Consider the following 21,669-nt stretch of genomic DNA (forward strand, 5'->3'; position numbering starts at 1 on the left):
GATTTCTTTAGCATTTTATACCCCAGTGGCAGTATGAACAGTTGAGCTCCCAACATCAGTCTCTGCTTGTTCAAAAATCAACCGCATCAAGAACTATGTTAAAACTAAAAAATGTGTTTTTGCCTTTTTAAGAACCAAAATAATGTCTTACATTTGTATGATGACATTATTTGTTAGTCATACTTTATAAATATATGTATCTGTATTTAGAGTGGCAGTCACTGTAAAGTGAACAGTGATCAGTGAAATAATGTTGCTGTTCAGAAGATATTCTGTCATTCTTTGGAGACTTCAGTAAGGTTAAAACAGCATTTAATACAATTAACTATGTAGATTTTATCTTTCATAAATCTGTGCTACATTTATTACGGCCCATATCACCTCTGTCAGACAGAAGTCATTCTCACTGATTGTCCTGTTGGTTTGAGATTATGTGGTGGGCTCCCATACGTTTTCAGCAGTACAGGGGTCATCGAACTCAATCAGAGCTGGACTAACATGCACACACTGAATCATTATAGCAAAAATTACAAGATTCATCTAGTATATATTACAAAGAACTGTATGTATAATTGAAGTGATGGAGAAAGACAAATTAGCAATGACAAAACTAACCCTTTTAAAACACATTTAAATGCAGCTTTATGTTCAGTGTTCTCATCACAAGACATAAATAAAACAATGCCCGAGACCGTCAGCCATTTATTCATTGTTCCTGTAAAAGCAGAATCAATATGCTTTGTTTTGGTTTCATGTGCTGTCCAAAAAAAAAAGTTATTATAAATAAGATACCGAATTTAAGACTTACGGCTAAAATTAAGTTGACATGTTCTATAAAGATTATAATATTAAATGTTGCATATTAAACAAGTGGCAACCACTGAGGGTGAAAAATCAAACAAACTTTTCTTTGTTGCCCAAACACTCCTGAATATCCTGGAAGGAAACTAGTGACCTGCTAAAAGCGAGTACATTCCTATTCAGCCTTATATTTAAAGCTGAAATAAACATGTTAACAGCCTGATGCAGAAATGATCTACAGCTCATTTCCCCAGTTCACAACAACTGTAAAGGGATAGTATTTTTAAACCATCAATTAAAAATGATAATATTGCTCACATTTAAGCATTAATTAATTAAGGGCATTGCTGCTTTGACTGACAGGTGGGGGTCGTTAGCTGTCTGCTAGCTATGCTGATTCAGGGCAATGAACTTAGACTCTTGGTGATTCATTGTAAATGATGAATCAGAGATGGTAAACATCATTACATATACTTTCAATCTGGTGTGCTGTGCTCTACATGTATGTGTTGTCTGTACTCTCCCCTTGTACTCTTTGTGCTTTGCATTCCTTTTAATGTGATTCTTTACAATGTCTTTCAGCATTTAGAAAGGCGCTATAAAGATAAAATGTATTTCTTGCTTGCTTTAAACTTGCTTTTTAAAATGGACATAAAGATATGACAACACATTGTTTAGTGAATATAAATTACCGCCTGCATTTTTGGCTGAACTCTAATGTGGTAATAGTTATTATGACAGTAATTTTGTTTTATTGACACCACCATAAATACTGTGCACAAAACCAGCCTCATAATTGTTTTTCATCAATGATCCTCATTTCTCAACACAACCTTCCTGGCACAGCCAAAGAGTGATGATGTCTGCTTTGTTCTCTCTGTGATACATGGCTGCAGGCTGGTTTCACTGGCATTGCACCCAGTATTCACAGGTGTTTTGGGAAATCATTTGTATTATTATTCAGTTTCAGAGCTGCGTTCAATTTGCCACCGTCCAGTCAGACTTGAAGGATCACACCACAGAAAAAACGATATTTCGGGTCCGCTGCACATCTACGAAGCAACCCAAAAAACAAATCAACACATTGTTACACCAAGCCTAAACAGACAGCCAGTTTTGTGAGACAGATGTGAAAGGCCACAGCTTAGTGGCTCTAACTCTGTGTTTAGTGGACGAGGACTCACGCTTTCAAGGTTTACCTCTCAATAATTTATTGCAAGACATAACAGATAGTAAGACCATAACTCACTTTGGATTAAAGCACAAGTCTAAAAGAGTAGAAGTAATGTCAGTAAGAATGTTAGTCCTCCAGTTTGTAGAACTTCCTGCTCAAACACTCGCCTCTAAAGACAAATCAACCAGCTGGTTTATGTGTGGAGGCTGCCAGCGTTACAGCAATGACAGACACAAACACGGTCCAATAACTGACAATGATACACGGATATTTGGGTCCATCATGGTTTACGAAACATGTGAATGCAAATGTTTTTGCGTCTCAGGTGACTAGTTTGAATCCTGTTATGGCAAATGAGGGGACACTGTCTATTTTGTATGACCGCCACTGGCTATTTTTTCAGTAGTAATTAAAGCCTGCCAGCACTTTCTGTTTACTTCCAACTACGTGCAATGACCAGCACAAAGGCACTGATTTCAAAGATTACCTTCCACCCAAAATGCAGATTAAACAGTGAGACATTTTTGGGATTCAACATTCACACTTTTCTTTTTTAAAACACACTTTGTGTTAAATTCTTTGAAAGGGCTTTACAAACAATGTCTGACTGATTGATTAATATTTAGTCCATGAAATATATAGAGAAACTAAACTGTGAATAGAAGAAATACACCATATACTGCTTGGAAGACATATTTTAAAAGCTGCTTTAAATAATTGTATGATTGTTTTATTTAGTTTTTTTTTTTTACCCATTTACTTTCAACTGTTTGCTCTATGTATGATATTTGTTTCACATACACATTTGAAATGCACCTGCAATAACTGCATTGCTTACTGAAACTGCCCCTTGTATCTATGTTTTCCATTGCTGTATTTTAAGCATGCAGGTAAAATGCATGAAACGTAAGTGCTATATAAGCAAAGATAATCTTATCATACACTGAAGTGTCAAGAAGACTCAAGATAAAAGTCTCTCCTTCAGCACAAATTATTTTAAAGGAACTGGAATGCATTGTGTGCACAGACACATTCCTGCAGTTGCAGACACAGACACATAAAATACATATTTCATGTGTGTCAATATGCAGGATTAGGATGATAATCCTCATGCATCACCATACTATAGAACATAATAATATAGTTTGCAGCCACCTCCCAGTGACAGAATGTGATTGTGAAAGCAGCGGTTCATTTCTCCCTCACTCTGCACAGGACATCCCTTTCAAGCCTCAGCCAAAGCCTGGAGCTGCTGGCCTGGTTTGAGTGTGTCTCTGAGGATCCGTCAGTAGCCTGTCTGTGCGCTGGCAGGTGGTCCAGAGGCATGACCAATATGCTGCAGCCAGGCAGACAGACAGACAGACAGACAGACAGACAGACAGACAGACAGACAGAAAGGCAGGCAGGCAGGCAGGCAGACAGTCCCTACTGGGGCTCTATGGGACTGCTAATCTGGGGCCGAGCCAAGGTCCTGCAGTCCTGTATCTCTAGGCCCACTATGTCAACCTCTGTTTCAAAAGCTTTACTGAACTCCAGACTACATTAACCTCCAGGCAAGGGCGAGCACAGTCAGTCTTACACAAGCAACCGAGTAAACAACATTGAGTGTAACGCTGGAGTCCAAACTAAGACACAGAGCAATGAACCTAAAAGATTCATCAAACTGTTTATTTACAGAGAGAGGTCCCAAGTTGTGATAAGATCAGCAATGTGTCCAGCTATAAAGCAATCAGCAGGGCTATTATCAGACCCAGAGATTTTAAAAGCATGCCACTTCTGGAGGAAAACGACTCACTCGACTGATCTCCTGTCAACATTAGCAAGGACATTTTTTTCCCTATTTGATGCCTTTTTGTAAGATTCTTTCACTACTCTCCAGCAGAGAAATCTTGTAAGAATGAGAGAAGAGGAATTCTCACCTGCTTCTTCTTGGTTTTGAACATGCTGATAGCTACATTAGGGACTTTGTACAGTAAATGTATGCTATCATTAGCCTTCCCTATAGATGCTTTGTTCTTTCTCACACCCATCTGTTTGTAGTCGCTGCTGAACTGAATAAACGACAACCAATTTTCATCCAAGTGAGAGCTGGAGATGGTTTGAAAATTACTCCAGGTGCAGCACAGTGACAGGAACACAATACAGCTACAAACACTGTCGACAATCTCTTAACACACCACTGCCAACAATAACAATGACTTTGAGTGCTGCAGCTCCCACATGTGCTTCAGAGAGATCCCAAGGAGTTTGAGGTGATCATTCAGTCTTAGGAATTAATCAGAGTATAAATATTTTGGCTTTGACTTTACAAGTTACTCTGGGTAGACTTGCTCCCGAACAATTACTCGACTGTGTTGACTTGTCCCTGTCAAAGTGTGCAATCATTATCCTTACATTAAGAATAACATTTAAAGGATCAGGTTGATTCTTTAAATTCCAATTTTTACTGTAAACTAAGACACAAACCCCTACAATTAGAGTAAAGTATTTGTGCTTCATGCCTGGGATAATGGCATATTATTTAATGCCGTAGATAACAAAAGAACAGCTGCAGTGCTAAATTAAGAACTGCAGCCAAACAGAGTTGAAAATTACATTTTTGAATGAACTGTGCCCACCTCTAGGGGCCCCGGTGACCTAGTGGTTAGTTTGCACGGCAAATGTTCAGAGGCTACAGTCCTCAAAGCGAGCAGCTTGGATTCAATTCCGACCTGTGGCTCCTTTGCCGCGTGTCATTCCCCACTCTCTATCGCCCTGATTCCGACTCTATCCACTGTCCTATCTCTATAATAAAAGCCTAAACCGGCCTAAAAATAAATCTTAAAGCTGGTTCATGATGCATTTCCACTGCTTGGTACACACAGTTTTGCAGCGCTTAAACTCAGTTAAATATCAGTGCATTTTCAGAATCAAAGAGTTGTGGCGGGGGACTGAAAGACCTCGCATCACTACCCAATCACCTGCTTCACCTCAGGGAGATTCCAGCTCACCTCCAACACCAAGCTCTCCCTCAGTTTGACAGAGCAAAACACTGACCCTTTACAGAAATAAAAAAAGACACACTGGCCTGATATTCTGCATTCACATAGCTCTCTCATCATTTAAGTAACTTCCCCTCCATCTCTTCATAATTATTTTTTACTTCAGCCAAGTGACACTTTTCAGTGAGTTAAGTATTTCATATAAAAACAAGACAATGAAGCCTTCCCTGACCTTGCTCTCAACAGCCATTAAGTGTCATTATCACAGTTAATTTTCCACACATTACCTGCATGAACAATGGCCCATGTCCACAGGGGTGAAGATGTTATTACTCACCCTAATGCCCAGCTCTACATTTTCTCCGCCGTACACCTCCATCCCCTCATCCAGCAGACCAATCTCCTCGAAGTACAGCCTGTCCACCACGAAGCAGCCAATCAAGGCAGGGCTCCTGAGGGATTAGAGATGATGAAGATCAGTTTTGTTCCTCTGCACAGGTTATTTGTTAGCGTGGCACTGTTGCTATAGTAACAGCGGGGAAAAGACAAAAGACCTTGCACAAAGTATATTTGTCTGTTAATGCTGCATGAATTCCCCTTTTAGCAGGGATGATATTTGTTTTACTTAATTTCACACATCAAATAATACTATAATGTTCTTTGATTCAGGTCTTAATGACACAGTAGTGTTCACTTACTGGATTGGTGCACTCTTGTTACTCTTGTGCCACCAGGTTTTGGGCGGGTTGAGGTAGCGACACCACAGCTCCCAGTCGAAGCCGTGAGCGGACAGTGGATACTCCTCAATCTCAAACGTGTCGTACTTGATGTTATCAAAGGATGGGGAGATTATTCGGGTTCTATCTTCTTTAATTCTCTGAAGAATGGGTTCAGCCCTTCGCACATGGAAAAAAAAAAGTGTTTTTATTGCGAGTATTTGTTTTCGACAAGCTCTTTCCATTGCCTTATTGATCAATGAGTCAAGTATGGGTCAATTATTTTAAAAAATAAAACAAAATGAGTTTAATCAAATGTATTACTATGACAAAGCCCTATTCATATCTGGTAAGTATAAGTAAGTGTTTTCCCCATAGGAGTATTAAGACATGAGATATTTTTACTATTTTGCAAAGAGAACAATCCCCCCCCCAGTTCTTGAACAATGACATGCTACTTAACATGCATCTTACATATGTCTTTGCAATGCAAAATTGATGACACATTGATGAAACATTTGACATTCTGCTGTAAGGATACGAGTGGCTCAAATATAAATGCCAGCATACACGCCCTCGCGTGACCTGACTAAAGACACTTCAATTTATGTCTTTAAGGCAGATGGCCTGTGATATCGATGTGTGGCTCTGCCTAACGATAGTGACCAAAAGAACAAGAATGCGTATACAAGGGACCAAAATGAGTTTCCTCTTGAGGGTGGCTGGGCTCAGCCTTAAAGATAGGGAGAGGAGCTTGGACATTCGGGGGGGAACTCAGAGTGGAGCAGCTATTACTTTGCATCGAAAGGAACCAGTTGAGGTGATTCGGGCATCTGATTAGGTTGCCTCCTGGATGTGTCTCTTTGGAGGTTTTCTGGGCACATCCAACTGAGAGGGGACTGCAGGGTAGACCCTGAGGGATTATATATCTTGTCCTGCCTGGGAATGTCTTTGAATTCCCCAGGAGGAGCGATAAAACATTGCTGGGTTGACTTACTGCGATTACTGCCACCGCGACCTGACCTTGCATAAGCACAAGAAAATGGATGGATGAAAAAATGGCTGTCTACCAGGCTACTACTTATCCACATGGCTATTGACAATGTCTGGATTTAGATGGAGCTGAAAGAGCTGGCTTGTTTAACCCTCCCTCTATGGAGCCATTCCTGGCAGCTTATCTGGACACGTCTCCAGCCGATCCCGTCTGTCAGAGAGCAGAGTATCCGTATTTTACTGCTGCCTCTCATAATTTTAATGGAGACACAAACTGCATTTCTGTGTGATCTTATAGGGCAGGATGGTGCCTATGATCACTGGCTCTGGCTGTTAAACATACAAGCTTTTAAGCGCTGGACTGTCTCTCACTGGTTGTGAGATGGCCCCGCATACTTGTGTATGCTTTTCTCCTAGTGGAGATGATACTGCCTGTTTTGAAGAGGGTATGCCAACAGGGCATGTCCCTGATTCTAGTGGCCCTTAAGTGACCCAATCAGTCTGCTGGCAGTGAGCTTCCTCTTCGCGAAATGCACTTCCATTTCAGAGATCAATTGTGGAAATTTTTACATTCCTTCAGGAATTGCTTGATAAGTGCAGCTATATCTGGCTGTCACGTTGGCTTTGATGGGATGACGCCATGTGCACACCCTCTGGCCATGTGTTTTTAAGGAGTTCACCGTCTGATGACTGTGGTCCCCTAATAGGATTTAGCTTTAGTGCTTGATGCTCTCTGTGGTTCCCCATTTGATCCTATTGAGTCTTTAGATATGACATTTTCCACATGCTTCTTGCTTTGACCTTCACAAAATGAGTGGGCAACCTTCATGCTTTATCTGTGCATCCTTCTTGCACCCAATTCACTTCAGATGGCTCCAAGTTTACATTACCCTGTTATGTTCATAGTTCCATGGCTTTTGAGCTCTTGAGCTTGTCCTTCTCCCTTTGCATCTGAGGAGCAGAGGAGGTAACCTGTGCCACATAGACCGCACTCAGAGTGCACGTCTACTGGACCAGCCTATCCAGCCAATGGCAAAGCTCTGTCTAAACAATGGCTTTCACACTGGATGTGGAGGCTATTTCCACAATCTAGTGAGGTCCATGCTGGACCTCTTTGTTTAAAGGGGTATCTTTAAGTGGCATCTGACGTGCAGCAAGTTGGTCATCACCACCATTTTTTTTTCGGTTTTAACGTCTAGATGTGACAGCTCCTTCAGTGGCGCATTCCGTCCTTTCTACTGGGTCTATGATGCACTAGAGTGCTGGAAGTTTTGACTCTGGTTCGGTTTGCTTGTATATATGTCCAATATGTGTTGTACTGAGTGAATCGACTGAAAGGGAACAAAATGTTATGACTTTAACTTCTGTTCCCTGAAGGAGAGGAAAGAGGTACAACACTTGTTTGCCTTACAGCACAGCATGGGCTGAGTGAAGAGCGGCTTTCTAACTGAGGCTGAGACTACTTTAACGGATGTGTTTATTTGCAGGCGAAACCACACATACATCACAACAGACCATCTGCTTATAGGCATGAAGAGAGGTGTCTTCAATCAGGCCCTGCGGGGGCATGGTATCCCATACTATATGTGTTGTACCTTGTTCCTCTCCTTCAGGGAACAGAGGTTATAGTCATAACATTTCCTTTAACAGACCTACTTCAATTTTCACAAATCAAATTGGAAAACCAGAAGAGCTGCATGGAAATTTACGGCATGCACTGTTGTAATTCCATAAGGTCATGGTGTTTTCAATATGTTTACTTGATTGAAATACAATAAAGGGCTCTACAAAAAAAGGATATAGTAAAGTTTCACAATATTTGTTTTCACAATACTATATCCATTTTCTCGCCCGATATTTTCAATGGATTAAAAATGTCCTGTTATTTCCCCTTAAATTCCTTGAATCCTCAAAGACCTCAGTGCCTGTAGATGTTGATTTAAATGTATTGCTGTTGGGCTAATAGGCTGGCAACTAGAACCTAAAGCTGCCACGAGCAAGAGAGAGTAATCTCAATAATTTATTTAACTTAATGATTTAAGATTTTGTTATGCCGATATTCCAAGTTAAGCTTACTGGTCACAGTTTGTTATTTAATCCATAGATATGAGAATGGTGGCAGTCTTCTTATCGTACTTTTGACGACATTAGTCAGAGAATTCCATAAATTTCTCATAATTTCATAAATGGTTCATGATTGCATCAATAAGCAGGTACATTTTATTTATCTCAAGGATTTAAAACCATGTAAGCTCAGTGAGGATATAAATTTGGATGTTTTTCAGTTCCTCATGACAGATTTGGGACGGAGCGCAGAGTTTCCGGGGGAGTTTGAGCACCCTGACAGTGATGGTTATGATCTTGTGAAGCATTGTCTCTGTGTTTTTTGTCAAAAACACAAGAGTCGATTACAAAACAAACAAACACATTGAAAAAAGTAATCATGTTTTAGAAACATACACTAATAGGACTAAAGAACCATTCTCTTTGTGTAGAGCTGAGCTGACCTCACGCTCTACTTGTTGTGAGTGACTCACCAGCCAATATTGAATTCGACGTGGGCATCAAACAGGGCAACGACTGGGGCTGTAGCAGCCCTCCACCCGCTCACTCTGGACCGGATAAGCCCCTCCTGCTTGGAATGCCGCACCAGCTTGATAAATCCTGGACTTCTGCTGTTAGTCTCAGACACGAAATCCTGCAGCTTCTCCTTAAGCTCATCTACAAATACAAACATTTTTTTTTACCAATTTTTTATACATTTTTGCAGATCTCGTGTGAGACAGGTGAGAGAAGTGCTACTTGTGAGAAAAATTCCACCCACAACACAAGACGCTGTCATATCCTCCTCCAGTCATGTCCTCCTACAGTCTGCAGAATTTCAATGGTAAGAGTCCAGACGCACTCATGCTTCACTGCTTTGATCACTGGACCAAACAGACAGCAGCTTGAGCCGCACAGCAGACCTCCATGTGGCTTTACCAGTCGTAAGGAGGTATTGCAATATTGAGGACTGTGCCAGCAATGCTTTCAAAACACTGCGGAAGGAGATGGAGGAAGTCCATCCGTTTTATTGTCTGGCTTCAAAGTTTACCTGCATTATTACCTGAGCTAAATCCTTCACTATGAGTCACACAGCCTGCTGCAGGATAAATGAGTCAGAGGTACTTTTACAAGAAATAACCACATTTTCCTTGACAAGTTATTAGTGGTAATAATATTCAGATGTTTCATTTCTCCAAATTATAATCAATTTTAGCAAAGATTCAACAATAGAAATTTCAAGAAGAGTGGGAAAAACTTGGGCTGATTAAAGGTTCTTTAAAGGCCAATTGTTGGAGTCTTCTGATTAATGTCAGCAAATTTGTGAGTGTGCATCACCACAGTAATAACCCAACTCTATACTGTTAAATCAAGTGAATAAAGCTGGACAAAGTTCAAAAGTTACATGTTCTGAGCATTTGTAAATAAAATAATCTTTGGCTGTTTGCACTATTTCACTTTTAGACAATGTGACCTTTTGACTTAATAAAAATAAGACACAGATTCAAGCAACTTTTGGATGCTTCAGAAGTAGGGCCGGCTCCACTGTGTGATTTTCTAAACCTGCACAACTCGACAAGAGTTCCCTTAAAAAATGTTATACATCTGATTGTGAAGTTAATGGAGGCTTTGAAACAACACCCTTGACCTTCTTCTGATCAAAGACATCAAATATTTTCAAAGCAGCACATCGTCTTCAAACAAGTCATGATTCTGCAAAGACCCACCATATATTCAATTGCCCCAGAGTTGACTTATTTGAATAAAACTGTTATTTATAAATATTTTGTATCTGCCTTATTTTCACTAACTTTTAAAATATATATGGGCTGCTTTGCTTAATAATTGTTCTAAAACTTGATCCAAAAGGCTGATAGGCTGATAATTGTTGGTATCTTTTAGTCAAAAACGCCTCACATATCAATCTTCGACAGCCAGCCTTAAAATAAAATGCAAAACCATAGGGGAATTGATTTACTTAATTTCTTAATTTCTCAGCAATCTTTTCTAAAGGTTGGAAGAGTAGTGGTCACGAGTTAAAAAATTAATCTATGGTTTCTCATGTTTGTTAAAAGTTTTAGTTTGAGTATTAGTCATGGCCATACTCAGCTCAATCCTGACACTTTTTTTGTGAAATGGCTAAATCCCTTCAAAAGAAGACACCTCATGGACGATATGTGAGACTAGCACTGGGGTTGTTTTTATTGTTTCGATTATCCACAAGAGGTTTTAAAAAATTCATAAAAGGGTGTGCTGTTTGAAAACGGTGCAGGGGTATACACATAGGACTCTTAACACATTGATGATACGGTAAGTAGGATAGTTTCCCATTGAGAAGAGCCAGCAGTGGCTGGTTCTCTATCCTTCCTGCATAATTGCAATCAGACGACATCCCAGGTATAAATCTGCCCATGATTAGCTTTCAAGACCGTAAAGCACAGGGACTAGGGAAATGTAGGGCTACAAGACCCTCACTTTTATTAATTGATGTCTTTGCATTATGTGTAAAAATGTCTGGCTTAATTCTGGCTAAAGAAAAAGCTCCTGCAGTTACTCATAAGAGCAGCTGCTGGTTCCTCCAGATTACAATACCATTTTTAATCCATCAATAATGAAGTCATTGAGATGTGTCTGTGAATTGAAAATAAGAATGATGATGTACAATGCCTCATAACAAATCCTATTAAAGCATAGTTCATTTCAGCAGGAATGGCTGATGGCCAGCAGTCATCGCTCTTTAACGACTGATATCCTGCTGAAGCTCTGCTGGAAAGCAATGGGCTATGGAATGTAGTTGGACTGAAACAACAAGTTAACAGGTTTCTAACTTCACAGAGCAGCCAAGAATTAAATCCTGTTAAATATTCAAAATGTAACAAGAAAGCAGGTTTTTCTCAGAGGATGAAAAGCTAAAGGAGAAGTCCCTCATCACACTTTAATCCTTAGTGTGATACAATAAAGCAACATTTAAAATAAATATTTCTGTCCATATATGAATCCTGTTTTTCTGATCCACAAAAGACACTTTCAAATTTTCCTTTTTCATTTGTATTCGAACATGGCTTAAAAGTCCTCTTGTTCTGTCTTTTTATAGTATGAATACTTTTTGTTCCTGTCATTCATGTTAAAACTAACCACCACTTTTATCACCACACAGGCGTTATAACTTGCACAGCAGATGGCCAATCAGCATGAGACCAGGCTTCACAAATGTTGTGTAGCCTGCACTGTGCTATTTGGCAATTACACACTGATCTTAGACATTTCTGCAGTTGTGAACATAATGATCCACTGATTCTAACTCTTCCTCCACTTCTTCACCAGTATTGAATCTAAATCCAGGGGCCAGAGTTTGGATATGAGACTGTCAGTTTGTTTAAAACATTTTGAACAAATGTTACTAAAGTTCCAGCACAAATATGCACTGCTTGTATTTTATAGTTGGCAGTGAAAACTGTACACTCAACTATGTTGGTTTTTATGTGAGAATCATCCAAACTTTTGAGTACCCTCCAGCTTTCAACTAGACCTGCTGCCACTGCTTGCTGGATGTCTACCTGCTTTCAAACAGTAGCTGGAACTTCTCTGGATCCCTGAGCTGCTGTCTGGATCGTCAATACTCACAGAGATTCACAAAAGTGTAGGGTGAGTAGAATCAGTTTTTGTGCATTGTCTGAATCCTGCACAATTCATCTCAATTACTGCAGAAACCTTATTTAAAATGAAGGATTTTTTATGATTAGCAGATAAATAATGTGAAATCATTTGAGTAAACACTCATTTACTATAATGTTAATCATTATATGAAAAAAAAACAGGATTCTTCTACTCAAGTCTCAATAACTACTGTTATTCCTCATTTAATAATCTGAATAACTCCCATTTTCAAGATGGAAAACATAAAATATGATTGTCTTTATTTTCACATTTTTAATAGACAGAAAATTATCAATGAAGAGCAAAAAATTAAGAATTTTAGTTACAGCTCCAATATTCAGGAGACAAACTCTTTATGTGAGTAGTTAACTAACTAGTGATTTTAGTTATTTGAATCTCTTTGATGGGCATCTGAAAGAGTGCCTTGGTTTCACAGACACGATGAATCAGACTGAAAAAAGTTAAAAAGCTAGTGATCTGGCAAGGGCACCATGGGAGACAGGGAGAGGTGTGAATAACAGCGTTAAATGCTTTCTGCTGACTTTATTGCGCTTGAATGTTGCTGCCTATCAAAAAATCCTTCAGTCCCACTTATGCACAAGACTCCTACTTGTTATCAGTTAAGGTAAAGTATGGAATCATGTGTCCTCCAACAGCCTGTCTAATAAGCGCAAACCCCTCACAAAATCTCACTTTAACACAGAGAGCGTTTTCTCGGGCCAAAACTTGGGACATTATCCAATTAAGGAGAAATCAGCTAGGTCAATTTGCCCTTCTCTCCCTTGATGGCTACACATTCTCCTGCATGCTAATGCCTCTCAGAGGGGATCTGTGACAGTGCTGGATGACTAATGTAAAGCCATGGGTGCCTGGGAGTTTCGCTGCGGACGATGACCCCTTCAACAATCTCAGCAGAATCACGGGTCAACAGGCTAACGACTTTTAGCACAGATAAGATTCACAGTCATGGTGATAATGATAACACCAGACCTATCAGACACAGTGTGACAGAGTGCTCAGGCAAAGCAGGGTGAAATGCCATCAGCAAAATGTCAACGCGTGACTTGGGTCCCAGACGGAGCCAAAGGCAACTGCTCCCTCATTCTCAATTATGTGATATATGTGAAATATGAATCCATGAGGCCTGATGTTATAATCCAATGGTGCGCTAGGAGGAGTTGGAGAAACTTTTGGGTTTTCATCTTCTCATTTACGAATAGAAAACTTCTGATATATATTCAATCTTCTGATCAATAACAGCCTGAGAGAGAACGATTCTTTCTCAGTGTGTTTAAATAAGTTACACAGACGGTAGTCGATATTATTTTCCAGCAGGCTACCAGCCATGCTACATGTTTTGCATTATTGACTTTGGTACACATATATTCTTCCCAATGTCAGTATTTCCCCTGTTGATTGCCCTTAATGGCTTCTCAGTCCTTGGTAAAGGGAGCCTAACCCATTTAAGTTTATATTACCTATAAATGACCTTGGCACAGTATTGTTGCCTTTTTATAGCCTGCTTCCTCCTCTTAACTGTATTTATGTCTCACACAGAAAATAATAGGTCCACTCTTAACAAGTGACTTGAGGTCAATTTCTTATGCTTTGCATGGCAGATTAAAGCCACCTACTGTAGAAGTGATCGCACACATGAGTCATCTTTGTAATAACGAGCGAACAGAGCTCTGCAGCTACATTGTCAGCATAAACTTGATATCTTTTCAACCTGACTCTGTTTACACAACATCCATTGCATTCAGATGCAAGAATTAGGCTTGCAAATGCAGACAAGATATGTACAAACACTTCATCACCTTGCTGGGTTACTATCTGCCCCTGGGCACATTTCCTGGTGTTGCAGCTAATGAGTGTTATTCATCAATCGGTTAAATCCAGTGAACACAGCCCCTAATTAAAAAACCTGAAAGCAGTCTGGAGGCTATCGGAGCAGCAATAAATATGGGAGCTGCCAAAGCCACCAAAAGCTAGTCACTTCCCCCATAGTTACCGTTTCTATACCTGGCAAGCACTCCTTTCTCTAGGTGTTTTCAAACATGGTCATTTTCAAGGATCATGAGAAAAGGCAGAAGTAACACCCCCTAACTCTTATTGCATTCACAATCTTGAAAGGGGACATTTTTTAAGTAAGCTGTGTCAGGACACATAATAACAGTTGCAAGAGAACAAATGATGGGGAACCAATAGACCTTCCAAACTGTAGCAAATACCTAAAAAGACAAACCTAAAATCAACTTTGAGATGCATATCATTACTTGAACTTGATCGTGGAACCTTGATTTAAAATGTTATCATCACTCTGCTGCTGTCTCTTGGTTACAGAACCCTGCTTGTAAAACACGATGGTAGAGGTGGGTGAAGTGTGGAGACTGAAGAGGAGAGTGGAGCTGAGGGATAAGGGAGGTGTTTCTGAAGAGAGCATTGTTTTGATCTGTAGGTCGCATGGCAACTCTTCAAGTTTTGCAAATGCAGAGTATTTCGCTATTGCTTCCCCATACACATCACTTTAGAATAGAAAGAAAAATAAGGCTTGATAGATTGATTGATGCTACAGGACGATTATTGATACAAAGAACTGTCAGACATAGTCTGAAATGTGTCTTGCATCACAGCGATGCCATTTGCAACATATAAATCAAATTTAAGATACAAACATTTGACAAAATATTCAAACAACAAAGAAATATTCAGAGGATTTCCACACGCTTTGATCTTGGATTCAGCTCCATATTCAATTTTAGGATTGGCTGGTGTACTAAAGAGTGTTTCAGTCTGACCTTATTAAAACCTGGGATTCTGTATCTCAGGTTTGATAGTAAAAGTTCAAATTCACTGTTCAGAGAGTGATTAGGTTTAGAGAGAATGCTGTTAGCCAGCCTTAACACGTGTAGCTTGCTGTATTATATAAGACAATGCTGCTTACTGTTATTGCTGTTGTCGTCCACCAGGATTATCTCTTTGAGAAGGTGCGAGGGTGTTCTGTTGATGGCCGAGTTGATGGACCTCAGGATGACGGACAAGGCTTCATTCACAAAAATGAACACGATGCTTACTTGAGGGAGGTTTAAATGATAGGTGATGTTTCTGCACCTGTGGAGGAAAAATTAAGCCTTTGTGAGGCAATGTTCATCTGCATCTTGCCAAAAGGACGTTTGACAATGATTCCTTAAAAGCAGGATTATGTCTGATTTCACGCCAACTGTTTTTGAAATACTATATAGGGACCTTATTTTCATGAAATGGGTATAAAGACATTAGCATCAGAAAATGGACGATGACTTAACTGTAATAGTGTTAAACCTGCTATGCACTTATAACAGGGATCAATTTAAAATGAATAAACTGAATAAATTGGTTTGTTCTTCCATCAGTCAGGCTCCGCTTTTTTCCTTTAGAAATATTTTTTTCTGGAAGCGTCGGTTGTACAAGTGGTTTGCTCCGCTCTCCATGTACAGAGGCTGCAGTCCTCAAAGCATGTGTCTGGGGTTTGATTCCAGACTCCTGGTATAAAAAAAGGTATAAAAGCCCCCCCTGCCAAAAAACAAAAAAATATACTGTTGTCTGGCACACACTTTGACATTTTAATTGTGAAAAGAAGTCCAGCTTCTTCTCCTGAGAGTAATTTTAAACCAGTTTCTTTGGAGGTGCAGAGAGATCAAACTGTAAAAATATGGCTAAAAGAAGCAGGTGAAATCACATTTATTTTTTATGATGGTTTCTTTGAAATGAAAATCGACTTAATACTGTGTTCTTTGAGTAATGACTGGACAATTATTTCTCTAATTGAATAATATGGATTGTCAAACATTACCCATAATAACCCTTTTGAAACAGCCATGACCATACGATTTCATAGTGAAGAGTAAGTTTCATCAGGATTGTGTTATTTTCACCTCTTTTCCTGCTGTTAGCACATAATGATGTTCATTGGGGCTGAAAACCTGATTTGTTAACTGAATGCCATGGTTCGAGCACTTCTTTTGGCAATGTGTGTACAACTTGTGTGATTAATGTAGGCTGTCCCTCCAGAACAGTTTTGGATGATTGTACAGTATTAATGGTATTGGAGGTTCAGAAGAAATATTAGTGCAGTGGACAAAATGCCCTGAAGATCTAAGAGCTGTGTCAATTTTCAAACCAGAATGTGTGCTCCTGTAACCTTGTGAATATGAGAGTGATGCTGAACAAGCGAATCCCAGCCAACCAGTGTTTAAGCTGGGATGTGAAGGACTTTTACATATATGAATGTTGGTTACATTAAAGCCCTTGCTTAATCAATTCATTCAAAGCTGATTAAGCCTATCAACGGCATGCAAATCTCCATATGTTTCACATACCGGAGTTTTAATGCATCTCAGACCCTGTAATGATGTGTTTAATGTCAACCAGCAATGATTGGTTTGCCTGAGCTTAACAGGGGATAAACTGTAGAGATGATGCTGGCTAGTATGGCATGACACATTGTGTAAAATCCTTAGCGTCCAAGAAAAGAGCATGAAAATTAAACTCAGCATTCAAAGGGAGATTATAGTAAAAAAAACAAAAAAACAGATAACCACTGTTTTAGCTTCTCCTTTGTTTGAGGAGAGAGGTCATGCGTTTTAGGCTTTAAAAGTGTTACTCTAATGACTATTGTAGCCAGGAGGGGGAGACAAAAGTTCCACACTGCCGGTTGAAAGATTGTCCCATATTGAGTTTGGACGCTTTCCGTCTTTGACTTGCATTCAGTCAATAAATACAAAAACAAGGCTGTTTTTAAAGATGACTTTTGTTCACACCTGTATTTGATAGTGATAGTGGAGAAAAACAGGAAGTCTGGGAAAAAAAGACAAGACGAAAAACCAGCAGCAGCAGAATCTCATCAAGGTGCTTATTACTGTACTCAGGACATTTGTGCCCATGAGGTAAGAGCCATTTAAGTGCTAATTTTTTAAATGCATGTGTTGATTATTTTTTTGACTGTCCATGTGGTTTTGTATTTCCAAAGTAAGAGCCCTTAATCAAGCCTAAACAAACAAGAGTTTTCCTTTGCATATGTATATGATTGACTCAGCAGCAGGTAATTGCTCTGCGTGCTGAATTTTCTGCAGAGAAAGTGCTTCATGAGTCCCTTGAAAAATACTCAAACGAGATTGGTCCTTTGCAAAGAGTTTGTTTGAAAGGGCTGAACCAAATGAGAGCAGGCTAAAGATTTAATTATCAGTCAGTTCAATGTTTTACAGAAATAAACCCAGCAGATATTTAGAAATTTGATGTTTTTTTCATTTCAGTGAAGACAAATATTGAGTAATAATAGTAAACTCTTTCTTTTATTTTCTGTCAGATGGTAACATGAAACAAGCATTTTGAACACAGCACATTTGGTGTATAATACTGGACATTTTATCATGTCATACTTTACGTGACAAATTTTGGGAAATATTCATTAACCAAGAAAATGGCAAAATTTCTGCCAAAAGATAATGTCCTGCTGACTTTATGACCAAAAACCTGAACCAATTAAATGTCCATTAGCCAGCTGTACTTTGTACACAATTCTGATATCAAATGTAAGCTACAAACTTAAATAGAAGGTAAACATGGCACACTTTACACTTGCTTACATAAGACTAAAAGCTTATTATCAGCAATTTAGTATTGCTGCTAGCTAGCAATAGCATTAAGCTCAAAGCATTGCCTCTAAAATCTTAAGAATTGTTTTTTCATGAATGTGATCCAGTACCTTGATAGTTAAGGTTTTAATTTTGTGAAAAGGCACAATTGCTACTGTAATATATCAGAGTGTATTAATAGCAGTAGCTGTGATAAAAAGTATAAACCACAATTCCTACTTTTATATACGACCATCAATATTTGTTGATCTGCCAATTACACCACACCACCAACCAGCTGCTTTTGACACTGTTATATCGTACACCACCTATTATTGTGGCAGGTTGATAGCCAAGAGATGGGAGAGCGAAGACAAATCTGTTTGCAGACAGTCAAAGTGCCACTTTTGCAGCACAAAATTGCATTGGGCACACTCTCTCAATCTGTAATTTTCACGTGTCAGAAAACAGATAAATAAATAAATAACTCAGAAATGAATTACTAAGGGCATTATCAACAGTTTTCATCTGGTACGGGCCAACAGATAAAAAGGACTATGTTTGAGCACCGTTCTACCTGCATTCTTACCCATCAGGCCTAAGGTCTGGGATCGGCCTGTCCAGAGGGAGACGATCACTGAGGTAGCCGTTGTATCCGTAGTACTGGAACATCTTCAGTGCCACTCGCCGGTTGTCTGGACCGAGTTCCTGACCCCAGTGAGCGAACAGAGACGAGTCGGAGAAGGATGAGTCTGCCTGACTGTCCTCTCCCCTCCCTGGAGTCTCTAGGAGGCACAGGAAGACAAATGGCATGAATATTTGTCTAGCAAGTGACATTGTGCATAAGGTGACATTTCAGGAGTGTGGAAAAAAAAATCACCCTGCTCATATAATCACTGTGATAAATGCTGTTGTTCTCAATGTTAGGAGGTGAAGGGTGGCCTTTTAGTTGAAGAGAATGATTGGCTGTCCTTCAGCAGAAAAAAAGCATGAGGTCATATGCATAAAGAGGAGCTACTGGTGTCCTTGAACAAAAGATTAGATTCCAGACGCTGTTCTGTAGCTGACATTGCTCTTTGACCTATTCAGAGAGGAGAAAATGAAACTAATGTCCCTGAAGCATCGCCAGCATAACACACACATCCCTAATAATTAATTAAGTTGTATTGTGGGATCTTTTCTTTTGCAGAAGTTGTGGGTATTCACGCAGTACAGAGTATTGTAGAAGGGCTACTTTTATGTTTAAAGACAGGAAACTGAAGGGAGTGCAGTCGTGACTCATTTCATAGCTGAGCAGCACTGAAAGCACTGAAAACTCACACTTACACACTGACAAACTGTTTATTACTGCTTGTGATGCTTGTTGATCAACTCAGTTCATGTCCAGACTCCATAAAACAGACGTGACATCTGCTAAATTGTCTGTCCTGCCTTCGAGATGTTTTAATGTACTTTAGAAGCAAACTTCTGAGTGTACTTAAGAGTCAGGGAGCTTTACTCACAGGCATTGAGTTTAAATGCCAAACACCATTGCATACAGGGGAGATAGGGAATGAAGTGATATCAGCACGAAGAAAATGTAATAAAAGTTTATTTCCCGGACTTGCATGAGTTAAGTCTGTAAGTCAGGAATCTCAGCAAATCCGTCTCCTTTTGCTCTATTTTCGTGCTTCAAAATTAAAGAAATGTTAAAAGTGAAATAGCATTCTCAGGTTGTTATTAATAACAAGCATGTCATTATTCCTGTTGGGACATGTTGCAAGGATTTACTGGAGTGCAAAAGTAATGTTGCAGAGCTTTAGTGTTATTGAACAGCATAGAGATATTTATGATCTGTGAAGAAAACGGGTGTGAGAGTGAGAGTGTGGTGGTGAAACTGTGAAGTTGAGAAAAATCTTTTATGCGATCCGAAAATAAATACAAAGACTGGAGGCAGTGTGATAGTTTGCAAAAGTATAATATCAAGTAAGAAGCGTACATTTATGACTAGAAAAAGGGGAGGTTTCTGTGAAGAAAATTATGTACTTCATGATCATTTACCTAATTGAAATGGACAGAGTAAAATTGACTTCATGTCAGGGATAATAATTTCATATTGTAAATTAAAATGTCTTAATCAACAGGAAATGAAATGTAATGAAAGTGGCTGCCGCTATCATCGGTTATAGAAATTATTTCATTAAAAGAGAAAGCATCAGTCCCCAGCAGTACACTGAGGTTATACAGCAATAACAATGGGACAGATTTCATTATAGAGCTTCACTATTTCAGGTTACTGCTGACAGGCCGAGGTTATTGGGAATAATTCACAACCTACCAGATATGAAAAAGAGTTTATTTATTTTCAGAGTAAAATAATCTGCAAGAGACTGAGATAAAAATGATTTCTTAGTTAAATGAATGTAGCTCGTCATAGCAATGTTTGCTGCTGTTTTTATGGATGTTGTTTTTAAAATAAATAAGTAGTGTTATAGATCAATAAGAAAACACAAACCCTTTTAAAATCTAAGACACAGAATTTGAAAGCAAACATAATCAATATTTAGTTTAAACTACAGAAGCCTCAGAGACCCAGAAAAGGAGAAAATAGGCTGAGTCCTCAGTGACACTGCAAGCAAAAGACAAGGTTAAGTGTGTGCGTGTGTGCAGTATGCATGTGTTTTAAGCAGATTGGGGGAAGGTTAATATTCATGAGCAGATTGCTTTTATGTACAAGTGACAAACAGTCAGCCAACCTAGAACTAGGACAACAATATGGGAGGAGGTGTGAAGGGATTACATTATGAAGAAAAATAAAATTTGCTTCTAAAGAGAATGAAGCTTAAGGTCTGTGGAAGGTGAAGAAAATGATTGTAGTGATACCTACAGAGTTAAAATTCTGCTAAATTATGAGTTCTACTTATAAAGAGGACATGTTATGTTTACCCAAACACTCTGACCTTTACAGCCTCCAAGGGCATGTAGACTTTTGGTGGTACAAACTTTTACTTCTGCCTAATTTTTACACAAAATCTTGTGTAATCTGACTAAAAAAGACAAACCTGTACACTCTGATCAAACTAAATGCAAATGCAGTTGTTGACTAGCTGAGAACTGCAGCAACATTTACCAATATAACCCTGAGAAAATTGTAGGGACCAAAAACAGAATCAATATTGGCTCTACATTATGACTCAATATGACTCGTAAACAAAAAGTAAAACACAACAAGAGCAATAGTTTTGAAGCCTTGATGTTAGCAATTTTGCTGCTGCCATCTTGTTTTTGAAATCAAATGTGATTGTGAACACACAAAGCTGGATGCATGAGGCTACTATACCTCTTAAAACCACACTTTTAGATTGGGAAACAATGCAACCATAATATGAAACCATGCGCTGAAATGTTAACAATATACAACAAGCCCACTAAACCAGTAGACTCAAGCCGGAAAAAAATGATAGAGAAGAAAAGGTATTTAAAAAATTCACTATTTTTTGCCCATCTTAGACTCCCGTGTCCCAACATTGTTTTCCTTGGGATACAACCAGAAGGCAAGAAGTCAGAAACTTAATATTAAAAACCATTTCATCAAAAGTTGTACCAACTCATTGAAACTATGAGAATGAACCAAACCAGGCCTTGCTCAGCTTGCTTAAACCTCAGTTAAAAGTTTTGCACAACTATCAAAGGGTAAGGCCCTTTTTCCGTTC

At 39.1% G+C, this 21,669-nt stretch overlaps 1 protein-coding gene across 1 annotated transcript in view; it reads right to left on the reverse strand.

The window, feature by feature from the left end:
- Window positions 1-21,669, reverse strand: part of galnt18b (UDP-N-acetyl-alpha-D-galactosamine:polypeptide N-acetylgalactosaminyltransferase 18b) — a 77,150-nt gene that overhangs the window by 22,322 nt on the left and 33,159 nt on the right. The window contains exons 2-6 of the mRNA XM_061037988.1: window positions 18,567-18,762; window positions 15,310-15,476; window positions 9,203-9,386; window positions 5,655-5,852; window positions 5,294-5,408 (exon numbers count right to left, since the gene is read on the reverse strand). Coding sequence (XP_060893971.1) covers window positions 5,294-5,408; window positions 5,655-5,852; window positions 9,203-9,386; window positions 15,310-15,476; window positions 18,567-18,762 — 860 coding nt within the window. The remainder of the gene's footprint in view (window positions 1-5,293; window positions 5,409-5,654; window positions 5,853-9,202; window positions 9,387-15,309; window positions 15,477-18,566; window positions 18,763-21,669) is intronic.

The sequence above is a fragment of the Labrus mixtus genome, chromosome 1, assembly GCF_963584025.1.
Source record: "Labrus mixtus chromosome 1, fLabMix1.1, whole genome shotgun sequence".
NCBI lineage: Eukaryota > Metazoa > Chordata > Actinopteri > Labriformes > Labridae > Labrus > Labrus mixtus.